The sequence below is a fragment of the Cygnus atratus genome, chromosome 2, assembly GCF_013377495.2.
Source record: "Cygnus atratus isolate AKBS03 ecotype Queensland, Australia chromosome 2, CAtr_DNAZoo_HiC_assembly, whole genome shotgun sequence".
In the NCBI taxonomy this organism is placed as follows: Eukaryota; Metazoa; Chordata; class Aves; order Anseriformes; family Anatidae; genus Cygnus; species Cygnus atratus.
The window spans coordinates 159,827,699-159,840,281 of NC_066363.1; the positions used below are offsets into that span (position 1 = coordinate 159,827,699).

The 12,583-nt window shown below is 58.8% G+C and overlaps 1 protein-coding gene across 1 annotated transcript in view; it reads left to right on the forward strand.

Moving 5' to 3' along the window:
* Positions 1–12,013, forward strand: part of ARHGAP39 (Rho GTPase activating protein 39) — a 97,106-nt gene extending 85,093 nt beyond the window's left edge. The window contains exons 4-11 of the mRNA XM_035566420.2: positions 1,831–3,232; positions 5,351–5,912; positions 7,724–7,816; positions 10,047–10,120; positions 10,860–11,059; positions 11,318–11,409; positions 11,490–11,659; positions 11,819–12,013. Coding sequence (XP_035422313.1) covers positions 1,831–3,232; positions 5,351–5,912; positions 7,724–7,816; positions 10,047–10,120; positions 10,860–11,059; positions 11,318–11,409; positions 11,490–11,659; positions 11,819–12,013 — 2,788 coding nt within the window. The remainder of the gene's footprint in view (positions 1–1,830; positions 3,233–5,350; positions 5,913–7,723; positions 7,817–10,046; positions 10,121–10,859; positions 11,060–11,317; positions 11,410–11,489; positions 11,660–11,818) is intronic.
* Positions 12,014–12,583: the final 570 nt, after the last annotated feature.

Consider the following 12,583-nt stretch of genomic DNA (forward strand, 5'->3'; position numbering starts at 1 on the left):
TGTGACTCAATGTGGTGTAACGGGGGGCTCCTGAAAGCCCCAGCTGGCGCCAGGCTCTCTGAGACCCTCGGCTGGGACCCCATCTGTGCTGGCTGCAATCCAGCTTGAAGGCTGCAAGTTGAAGACTGTGGAGACGCCATCAGATGAAAGCAGGGCAGGGACTGAGAGAAGATGCTCAGTGTGCTGAGTCTCCATCCAAAACACAGAGCCCCCTGCCCATTGGGTACGTGCCAGCACTTAATGGGACAGCTGGCACCGGAGGCATCGGAAGGAGCCAGGATGGGTCCCACACATCCCTTAGGGGCTGAGCAGGAGCATCCCAGTCCCGGGGACATCAGTGCCAAGGCACGCGGGGCACCAGAGGCACCAGAAGTTGCCTTTGGGGCTGGGGCAGTGTAGACGCATCTGAGGCCAAAACCCAAGCACAGCTGAAACTTTGCTCCACCATTTGCCACTTGGTTTTTGACACTTTTTGGGAGGTCCAAACTGATGCCCCCTGCTGTAGGTGCCCCAGGACAGGGAGATTCAGCTAGGAAGGTCCTAGGCTTCATGCTCGTGCCAGGAGCATCCTGTTGGATCCCCACCAGCCTTGCCCTGGCTGCTCAGCTCCCTGCAGCGTGGTCCCAAGGAGTTAATCACGCACAGCCAACATTATCCTGAGACTATAATTATTTCTGCTGGTGAATTATTAATGAAGAGGAGAAAACTCTTCATTTCGTTGCAAATTGCAGTTAGGACCGAAACACAGAGCTTGGGGAATGCCGGGGACGGGCGACCCAGCGGCAGGGGTACCAGCCCCCAGGGTGCCGCTGCTGCCAGGGGAGGCAGACGATGGCATTGCGGAGAGCAAGGCCACACATGTGAGACCCCAGTCCTAAAAACGCTCCCAAGTTCACCACCTTGCTGATGTCATTTCCATTCAAGGGAAAAGAATGAGTTTGAAGGTCTCAGCATGTCATCTGCTGCCTGGACCAAGGGGTTCGGGCCCTGGTGGTGTGGGTGTTGGGTTTCCAGTGCTTGGCATTGGGGTAGGGGTAGGAGTAGGGGTAGGGTAAGGGTAAGGGTAAGGGTAAAGGTAAAGGTAAAGGTAAGGATTAGGGTTGGCACGTCAACATCCTTGGCACGTTGGCCAACAGCCAGATGCCGTAGGACGTGACGCATCGAGAGGCTTTCAGCTCGAGCATCATGAGCAGGGTGCTGTTCTTGCTCTAGGAGCCCAGCGGGGCACAGCACCAGTCTAAAATGCCCCCAGATTGCCCCAGTGCAGCGGTGCTCTGCTCTGGTGCTGCCAGGGGATGCCCCCAGGAGATGCCCCGTGGTTTCAGGGTATGAGGACACTGGTGGCACACGCAGGGTTTAACGCACTCGGTGCTCCCCATTATGAAACCCATGGGTTCAGGTGGTTTTGTCCTTCCTGGAGCTTCTTCGTGCACGGTGCCCCCTGCAGCCCTATGCCGTTTTTTCAGAGTTTCAGTGGAAAACTTCAGGGGGTGAGGCTGGGGTTTGTTGGCAGGGAGGACCCACCGAAGGGATGGGGCTGGGTGGGGATGAAGAGGACAACACCTAAGCAGGGGGCTGGAGCTGAGGGCAGAGAAGCAGGGGGGCACTGGGAAGCTGAGGAGCGGGCCGGGTGGAGGAGATGGGATGGGGCTGCGAGGAGGGGACATCCATCCGTGGTGTGCACAGCTCTGGGACAGGGGCCGTGCACTGTGCTCCGGGCTGTCTGAGATGTCTGGGCAGCATCACAGTGGCACTGGGGTGGCTGTCCCCTCGCCCCCCCCCACTGCAGACACCTGCCTCACCCCCTGACCGCTGTGTCTGTCCCTGCAGGACGTCCTCCCTGCGATGGAACGCCGGCACCAAGGAGCGGATGCTGATCAAAGTGACCGACCGCGAGCCCAGCTTCCTCATGCACCAGGGCAACGGCTACGCGCCCGACAGCCAGCCAGGCACCCGCTCGCGCCGCCCCTCGGGGGGCCAGCAGTCGCCCAACCTGCAGACCTTCACCCCCGAGGCCGACAACTCCGTCTTCTTCCCGGAGAGGAAGCCCTCGCCCTTCTTGAAGAGGGCTGAGCACGTGGGCAGCTGCTCGCCGCTGCTCGGCCGGGGCGACTCCTTCTGCTCCCCGCTGCAGACGCAGCACCGCAAGCACTCGAGCGAGTCGCAGCCCTCCTCGCCCCGCTACGCCTACGAGCCGCCGCTCTACGAGGAGCCCCCCATGGAGTACCAGGCGCCCATCTACGACGAGCCCCCCGTGGACATGCAGTACGAAGCCAGCGGGAGCTACAAGGCCGGCTCGCCCCAGAAGTCACCCATCCGCAAGCCTCACCCCTTCCTGCAGTCACCCAAGCAGGGCTCCAACTCGCCCTACCAGCAGCTGGTGCTCACCAAGCAGAAGTGTCCCGACAGGTTCATGAGCCTGGAGTACAGCCCCGCGGGCAAGGAGTATGTCCGGCAGCTGGTCTACGTCGAGCAGTCGGGCTCCAGCCCCAAGATGAAGACGGGGCTGCGCCACAAGTACTCGCCCAACCCCATCGGCGGCTCCTACTCGCTGCAGCACAGCCCCTGCCTGCTCCGTGACCAGCGCCTGGACGTCAAATCGGGCGACTACAGCAGCATGGAGGGACCCGACTTCTGCCCCGGGCAGCCGGCGGGCCAGGCGGCCCCGGGCGAGGACTCCATGTCGTGGTCCAGCCAGCAGGACACCATGTCCTCCACCGGCTACTCGCCCTCCACCAGGAAGAGGAAAAGCCGCAAGCCCTCGCTGCCCCACGAGCCCAACGCCTCCTCCACGGATGGCTCGGGGGACCGGGAGGCGCTCGGCGAGCAGCCGGCGGGCGAGGATCGGGCCGTACCGGCGCGCTCCCAGATGAACCGGACGGAGAGCAAGGCGGCGGAGGCGGAGGCGGCGCGGGGCTTCCCCGAGCCCTTCCTGGCGCAGGCGCGCCTGGCGTGGGAGGCGCAGCAGGCTCACTACCACATGAAGCAGCGGAGCAGCTGGGATTCCCAAAAGGACGGCTCGGGCTATGAGAGCGACGGCGCGCTGCCCTTGCCCATGCCGGGCCCGGTGGTGCGAGCCTTCAGCGAGGACGAGGCACTGGCCCAGCAGGACAACAAGCACTGGAAGAGGAACACCTTCGAGAAGCTGGGCTTCCCCCAGATCCTGCTGGAGAAGAGCGTCTCCGTGCAGACCAACCTGGCCTCCCCTGAGCCCTACCTGCACCCATCTCAGGTAACGACCCGGGGGTGTCCCTGGTGTTCTGGGGGTGTCCCTGGTGTTCTGGGGCGTCCCCACGCGTCCCACGGACCCTCACGCACGCGTGCGCACCATGCAGCATCCCTTGGGTGCCACTGCAGGCTTGGCAGGCCAACCCATGAACAGTATCCCCACCATGCTCCTGGTTAAATAAAGCTTGTTCTCAATATAAAGCAAGTTTAAACCCCATTTTCCATCTCAGATCCAGCAGGACGTGCCCGCAGGTGACACCACAGCCTGGTATCTCCAACACGGGCACGGGTGCTTCAAACACAGTAGCCGTGGCTCTGCGCCATGCGTGGCTTCAGGAGCTGCTTCTCCTCCCTCGGTCCAGCTCAGCAGGAGCCAGCTCTGGAGCCCATCCCCAGCTGTGTCTGGTTGAAGATAACACCGGATCCTGCCCGTGGCACTCCGAGGGAGGCAGCAACTCTTGGGGTGCCCAAAATGCCCCCTTCTGGTCCTGGTCGGGCTGGAGGAGATGCAGCCAGCAGGGACGTCCACTCTGCGGGCACCACAAACAAACAGCCCGTTTCTGGTCCCTCGGCCTGCTTCAGGTTTCCAGCAGCTCCTGTGCCAGAAACCAGGGTTTGGTCAGCAATTTCTTCGGGGCCGTAGCAGCTGAGATGAGGCAGAACCCAGGGTAGTTTAAGTGAAAAATTAAGTAAGTAAATTGCCCTTCTTAATTAGAACATAATTACCTGACTCCTTATGGTGCTTGACTTCCCCTCGGCTGTGCGATGGTGCTGGGCAGCTGCCCCCTTGGGACCTGGAGGGTCCTGTCCCCTGATGGGACCCGGAGAACTTTCTGGAAGGTGGAGCTGGTTCTCAGCTGCCGGGCACGGAGCTTGGAGATAGCGAGGTGTCTGGAAAACGTTGGCTGCCCATGGGGACGTTGAAGGCATCGCACCCACAGGCAGCAGAAGGAAATTCTCCGTGTGCATGTGTCCCCAAGCACTCTGCGCCGCAGGAGGTGGTTGGGACCCAAAGTTGGGCTTGGGATACCCATGTCACAGGAGGAATATCCACAGCCAGGTTACCAACACTGAGCACCTGAGGTTTCCTAGGTTTCCTGCACTGGGGATGCAGTGGCGTGCTCCCTTCTGCCCTTGTGTTCCTGTCCCCATCTCCGGGACACGTTATCCAGCAAGGACAGATTTCTCCTCCAGCTCCCAACAGCTGCTTTTCTCCTCAACCCCCTGAATTTTTCCTCCCTTTTGCATTGGGAGTGCCCCTCGCCCACAAGAGTGAATTTATTTCTACGTCACATCTGTCGCTGTAAGCTCACCTGTACCCGCACCGTCCCCTGGCTGACCTCAAAGGCTAGTGCGGGCGGTTGGAGATGCTGGCACCCAGGATTTGTCCATAACTGGAGCAGAACCATGATGGGAGGAAAGGCTTGGCAGTCCCCCTGCTCCCCGAGCTGCTGCGACGGTCCTCCCACGGGCGCGGTGGCAGGAGGACCCATAGCAGGACCTGCCAGGGGGTCACAGCCAACTGCTGTTGGTGCCCAACTGCTCAGCCCCATGCTGCAGTTCCAGGCTCTGGCTTCTCCCAGCTTCCCCCAGCTGTGCTAATTAGCTGGAGCTAATTGGATTAAACTGGATATAGGGAAGAAATTGTTCACACTGAGGGTGGTGAGATGCTGGGACAGGTTGCTGATGCCCCAAACCCTGGGCCAGTACTGGTTCCAGTAGCAGAAGGACGCTGGTCTGCAGGAGGACCCAAGCCAGCACCTCTCTGCTATGCCCAGATCCTCGCTGGCTGGGTGCTGTGTGAGGCTAAATCCCAGGCACCCACGTCCTTCTGCACGTGGAATGTGAGGGAAAAAAAAATCTTTCTGCTGATGCTTTGTAGGGTCCCACCTGCTCCTGGTGCCCACAAGAATGTGTCTGGCTCCCAAAGTCATTTGTCCCCAGCCTGGACGTGATGCTGGGCCACCAGCCTCCTCCTGGGCTTGGGGACACCAGAAAGCCATGCATGAAGGTGGCTCTGTGGGCACGGGGTTACTGGGGTGCTGGCCACCATCGTCTGCTGTCCACGGTGGGTCGGGGCGCACCGCTAATAACCGTGCCCTGTCCGGCTGTTCTCTCCTAGTCAGAAGACCTCGGCGCCTGCGCCCAGTTCGAGAGCAGCAGGCAGACCAGGAACATGATGCCCAGCGCCAGCTGCGTCTTCCCCACCTTCAACCTGCGGAAGCCCTCCTCAGAGACGGACATTGAGAACTGGGCCTCCAAGCACTTCAACAAGCACACGCAGGGGCTCTTCCGGAGGAAGGTGTCCATCGCCAACATGCTGGCCTGGAGCAGCGAGTCCATCAAGAAGCCCATGATCATGACCAACGACCGCAACGTCAAGAAGGAGGCGTGCGAGATATTTAAACTGATTCAGATGTACATGGGGGACCGGCGGGCCAAGACGGACCAACTCAACGTGGCCTTGGAGATCGCCACCAAGGGCTGGAGCATGCAGGGCCTGCGAGACGAGCTCTACATCCAGCTGTGCCGGCAGACCACCGAGAACTTCCGATACGAGAGCCTGGCCCGGGGCTGGGAGCTCATGGCCATTTGTTTGGCCTTTTTCCCCCCTACTCCCAAATTCCATTCCTATCTAGAAGGATATATTTACAGGCACATGGATCCGGTGAATGACACCAAAGGTAAGAGACAAACCACCGCCGGTGGCGTTAGCCCCCGCTGATGTCACACCCCATTCCTTGTGTTTGTTTTTCCTCTCCCCGTCGCATTCATGCACTTTGTGTCCTTGATGAAACACGGTTGAGAAACTCGGCGATAGCACACCAGGAGGCGTGGTGGCTGCGGGGCTGGCGTTAGCACCAACCCTCTCCCCGGCACGTAGCAACCCAGCACGAGGCCCGGCACAAAGTGAGCTTGGACACCTCTGCTCACAGCGCAGGCTCGGCCGCCCCCGCTACTGCCGGCAGTGCTGGGTGGGGATGAGCAAGGGGTCTCATCATTCTGCGTGGCCCCGTGCTCTAGTTTCACATTCCCTTTCCACAAAGTGGAGCTCGAGGGGCTCTGGGATGGCTTTATGCTGAAGATCCAGCGAATCCATCTCCTTGTAAGCAGCAGCAGAGACTCAAGAGCGGTTACAAACGAATCACAGACTCGCAGAATGGTTGAGGTTAGAAGGGACCTCTGGGTCCATCTGGCCCAGCCCCTGCTCAAGCAGGGACACCCAGAGCAGGGTGCCCAGGAGGGAGGAGCCCCCAGCCCCTGGTCCCGGTGCCAGGGCTCCGGCACCCGCCCGGATCCACCTCCCCCTGGGGGCCAGGGGGAGCCTCCCGGGCTCCAGGCTGGGCCCGCGGCCTCCGCTGCTGGCCCTGGGCACCCCTGAGTAGAGCCCGGCCCCGGCCTCTCGCATCTCCCTGCAGGGCCGCAGGGACGTGGGGGAGCTTCCCCGGAGCCTCCTCCTCTCCAGGCCGAGCAGCCCCAGCTCTCGCAGCCTCTCCTCATGGCAGGGGGGCTCCAGGCCCTGCTGTCCCTCAGGGCCCTGTGCTGGGCTCTCCTCAGTACACCCAGGGCTCTCCAATATACACCCAGGGCTCTCCAATATACGCCCATGGCTCACTGGTATGGGGGCCCAGTGCTCACCCCATTTTCAATCCACCTCACTGCCTGGTCATCGAGCCCATCCTTCAACAGCTTCTCTATAAAAACCTGAACTGAAAAATGCCAGGCAGACAGACAACATCCACCACATCCGTCTCCATGACGAGCCCCAGCCCCTCGGGGCACCGCACGGGGCCAGCAGGGGACAAAGCCCCCTGGGGGGCACGGCGCAGGGCCTGTGGCCACCACCAGCACCCGCAGCAGAGGCACCAAGCTCACTTCGCTCCGCGCCACGCGCTGGCTTTGCTGTGCCGCCAAGCAGAGATGCTGCCTGTGCCCACGCCGCGTGTCGGCCCCACACCGCCCCGCTCACACCGCTCTGCGCCGGTAACTGCGGTGCTGCCGAACACGCCCTCGGCCTGCCGGGGTGCTCGATGGAGCTCTTGGTAGTGGGCAGGCTTGAAAGGCCCCTGCCTGTCCAGCCATTTTGTTTTGTTCCATTTTTATTCACTTTGCGTTATTTCATTGTTAGTTTGGTTCCTTTTTTTTTAGGTTTTATTTCAATTTTTTTTTAATTTTCTATTTTCCTCCATGTTTTGTATTTGTTTTATGTTTTTATATTTATTTTTATATTATATTTTTATATTTTTATTTTATTTCATTTCATTTTGTTTGATTTTTATTTATTCTTATTTGTTTTTAATTGTATTTCATGTTATTTTGTTTTTACATTTGTATATTTTATATATTTTTATTTTTATTTTATTGTATTTATTTTTGCTTTTTTCTATTTTTTTAATTTTATTTTTGTTCTATATTTCATTCCATTTTATATTTCATTTCGTTTTATTTTATTTTGTTCCATTCTGTTGTCTTCATCGCTTTGTTTGTTTCCCAGTGACACAGCACATTAAAGAGGTCCTGGAAAGGAACAGTAAGAAGAAATCCAAATTGAGAAAGAAACCCAAGCCCTATATCGAAGAGCATGATGGTAGGGGTCGTGTCACCGCTCGCTTGGGGCCCCCCTCTCTTGGCCCTCGTAGCAAAGCTGCTGCTTTTCGGCTTTCACACCCCACTCCCCAGCTCCCCCGGGCTCTGCTCGCTACGTAGGTGCTTGGAGGGGCTGCGCTGCACGGGGAGCGGGGAGGAAGGGGCTCGGGGACCCCCCCGAGTGGCCGGGAGTCCCGAGTCTGCTCTTTGATGGTTGGACTTGATGGTCAACTGATGATCTTTGTTGACGGTTGGACTTGATCAATTGGTGCTCTTCGCTGATGGTTGGACCTGATCATCAGTTGATGATCTTCATTGGTGGTTGGACTTGATGGTCAGCTGATGATCTCAGTTGATGGTTGGACTTGATGACCAACTGATGATCTTCACCAGCAGTTGGACTTAATGATCAGTTGGCGATCTTCATTGACAGTTGGACTTGATCAATTGGTAATCTTCGTTGACAGTAGGACTTGATGATCAGTTGGTGATCTTCACTGATGGTTGGACTTGATGACCAATTGATGATCTCAGTTGATGGTTGGACTTGATCGATTGATGATCTTTATTGACGGTTGGACTTGATGATCAATTGGTGATCTTCATTGACAGTTGGACTTGATCAACTGGTTATCCTCATTGACAGTAGGACTTGACCAATTTGATGAAGTTGGTGATCTTCACCAATGGTTGGACTTGATGACCAGTTGATGATCTCAGTTGATGGTTGGACTACATGATCAATTGGTGATCTTCATTGATGGTTGGACTTGATGACCTTGGTGATCATTGACGGTAGGACTTGATGATCAGTCGATGATCTCAGTTGGTGGTTGGACTTGATCAACTGATGATCTTAACCGATGGTTGGACTTGATGATCTTAAGGGTCTTTTCCAACCTAAATGATTCTATGATCCTAATTTGGTGCACTGCCGGGCTGGCACCCCAAAGCTGGAGGAGGGAGCCCACTGTCCCATGACCAGCCTTCCATCCCTGCTCACCTCGGGGTGATGCAGGGTCCCTGGGCAGGGCTGTCCCTGGGGAGCAATGCTTTGCACCCCATGGGCACGGCACAGAAGGGGCTGAAGGTGATGGCCATGGGGACCTGCAGGGACCAGCGCGTCCTGTCCTTCCTTCTGGTGCTGGCCAAAGCAGTCCCCAGTGGGCACAGGCGTCACCATGCGATGGCTTGTGCTGGCATCACTACATCTTGGTGCCATCGCAACAGGCATCAGGGCAGGGGGGAACGCCCCGGTCCCCACACATGGGGGGCTCCAGAAAACCCCAGAGCCTTTGGCAGCAGCATCAGGGACAGAAGCAAATGATGACCTCAGTTTGGGTTTAATCACAACATTTTTGGGGGTGTCAGGATGGTGGAGGGGTAGCAATGCCATCAGGCTGCCAACAAGGAGCTGACCACAGAATCCTCTGAAAGAGCATTTTGTTCCCTGCTTTGCACAAATATATAAAAAAATACATAAAGTAATAAATATATAAAATAAGAATAATAAAAAATAAATTTAAAATATTTTTTAAAAAGGGATTTTGCCTGGAGGAGGAAGCAGAAGGAGGCAGCGTATTACTTCCCCTGTCCTCATCCATGTGGATGCCCAGTTAAATCCCCAGAGGCTGACCGCTGGGGATGGACTGGAGCCAGGCAGGGCAGTGGGGATGCTCAGGCTGCAGAGCGCTCCATTTTCTCTCTTGTTAATAGCTCATTAGCGCCCAGCAAGACATCAGGTCAGGTGCCAGTGGTCCTTGAGCCGGTTGTACCCCTTCCTCACACAGCTGCAGGGAATGATTAAGAAGGATCCAGTTTGTTTCGCTCTTGGATCAGGGAAAGTTTGGAAAACGGGGCTGTGCCTGCATCCCCGCCTGCGTCTGGACCCGAAGCCATGGTCCCGCTGCTGATCCAGTGGGGTCACTGGTGGCAGCAGGGCTGGTCGGATCCTGCTCTTTGGAGCCGCACCGAAACCAAAGCTTCTGTCCTGGACATGTTGCTCCCAGGATGTCCCCAGAGCAGGGCCGTCCCATCCCACTGCTCTGTGTCCACCTCGAGAGGACCCCCCCGGGTGATGGGGACAGAGATGGAGCCACCACCCCCAGTGACGCTGCGGTGGTGGCCCCCAGTGACCCCCCGGGGCAGGCAGGGGACATCCTCACGGAGCCAGTCCCCTCGCCCGGTGGCTCCCCGACATCCTCCTGATGGCGCTCTGCTCTCTCTTGCAGGGGTGGCCATCAGCACGTATGCCAAGTACTGCTACAACAAGCTGCAGAAGGCAGCCCTGACCGGAGCCAAGAAGGTACCACCGGGCCCCGCAGACGTGTTCCTGCCCACCAGAGTGGCACCGTGGTGGGGATGGGGGCAAGCGGCACCAGAGACAGGGCAGGACGGTGCCCATGGGTCCCCAAAATTCTGTGGGGGAAAGGCATGGGACGGGCGCATCGCTGTGAAGCAAATGTGGCCACGATCCAGGGCCCGGAGCAGAGCAGTGACTCCAGGAGTGGACGTGTGGCTCCTTCAGTTCTCGGCTCTGCCCAGAGGGGAGGCGCGGGGCCGGATCCAGTTTTGGGGGGGTCCCAGCATTGGGAGGGCTGGAGCAGGTTGTGTTTCTGCTCTTCTGCATCCCACCGTGCACACATCTGCTGCGTCCATGTCCTCGCTGCATCTTGTCACGCAGATATCTGCTGCGTCCATCTCTTCTGCATCCCACCATGCTCATGTTTTAAGTCCTCCTCCTCCTCTGCATCCTGCTGTGCATGTCCTCTGTGTCCATCTCCTCCTCTGCATCCTACCACGCACAGATTCTCTGCGTCCTTTTCCACCTCTGCATCCCACCACACTCACGTTCTCTGTGTCCGTCCCTTCTGCATCCCACCACACACAGGGCTCAAGGTCTGCAGGTTCCTCCCAGATAAGACTCAAAGGTCCATGTGGTGGGACTGGCACAGAGCAGGAGCCCCCATGCCCATCTCACGTCCCCTGGCCAAGCACCACATTCAGGGACAATGACCACACAGTGGCTGCTCTGTCTCCTGCAGGGCCTGAAGAAGCCAAACATCGAGGAGATCCGCCACGCCAAGAACGCCGTCTTCAACCCTTCCATGTTCGGGAGCTCCCTGCAGGACATCATCGCCATGCAGAAGGAGCGCTACCCCGACCGGCAGCTGCCCTGGGTGCAGACGCGCCTCTCCGAGGAGGTTCTGGCGCTCAACGGGGACCAGACTGAGGGCATCTTCAGGTACAGCCCCGTGTCACGTGCGGTGGGGTCGTCACCACCCCACAGGTGCCCTTCTCCTCCCTTGGGGTGAGGAGCAGCCCCCCAAGCTTCTCCTTGCTCCAACCCACAGATCATCTTCACGGGGATTTGAAGAGTGAGCCCTTTCCCTGATGCCCACCGTGGTCTTGCTAGGGGCTCGGGCTCTGGGGGGGAGAGGAGGGGTTGTCCCCACATGGGACACCAGCTCCACAGTGCCCATGACGCTTGTCCTCCGTGCAGGGTCCCCGGGGACATCGATGAGGTCAACGCGCTCAAGCTGCAGGTAGACCAGTGGAAGATCCCCACGGGCTTGGAGGACCCCCACGTTCCCGGTAGGGGCTGGGTGGGTGCGGGGGTGTGGGGTGGGGGCTGAGCTGCAGCCCCGTGTCTCATGGCTGCCCTCGGCCCACAGCGTCCCTGCTCAAGCTGTGGTACCGGGAGCTGGAGGAGCCGCTGATCCCCCACGAGTTCTACGAGCAGTGCATCACCCACTACGAGAACCCCGAGGCAGCCATCGCTGTCGTCCACTCTCTGCCCAGGATCAACAAAATGGTGCTGTGCTACCTCATCCGCTTCCTACAGGTAAGGACGGGGTCCCACCACTCCCACAGAGCCGTCCCCAGCCCCGCTGCTGGTTTTGGGGTGCTGGCGCGTGGTTTTGGGCTCCCCAACTCACACAAGGGTCTCCTGTCTCATCCAAGGAGCTGGTTCCACTCTCACCACCATGCTCCTCTTCCCCAGGTGTTCGTGCAGCCGGCCAATGTGGCCGTCACCAAGATGGACGTCAATAACCTGGCCATGGTGATGGCCCCCAACTGCCTGCGCTGCCAGTCGGACGACCCGCGGATCATCTTCGAGAACACCCGCAAGGAGATGTCCTTCATCCGGGTGCTCATCCAGCACCTCGACACCAGCTTCATGGAGGGCGTCCTATAGCAGCACGTGGGGCGAAGCCACCACCCGATCCCACCGCCACCCCGTCCACCCCGACCCAACGTGGCCGAGGAGCACAAGCTGGGCCCCCTGCTCACTCCCAATGCTCCGGCCACCTCACTGCCCACCTCCCTGCCGGACATTTTGGGGGGTCCTGGACTCGCAGCACCCACCCAGGAGCACCCCAGGGTGGCGTGGCTGTCACGGGTGGTGTGGGAGGCCGTGGGCGTGGGCGCAGGTGGCAGTGGGGACCGGGTGACAGCATTGGGGACGAGCGGGTCCCGGTTCAGCAATAACCTGTGTCCGTGGGGTCTGGCACGGCCACCGCTGTGGACCAGGTGACAGCAGAGTGGGGCAGGAAACACGACGCACGCCTGGAGCAGGTGGCATTTTGAGGACAGGAGGAACAAACGTCCCATGGACATGTGCCACGTCCCTGCGGATGCTGGGGGCCCCCGGGTGGCTTAGCCCCCTGTCGTTGCCCACCCAGGGGTGCGGGGGAGCTGGGCAGGCTGGTCTTGTCCCATCCTGGTGCCCATCCCTCGGAGCAGCACTGGGGAGCACAACCCATCA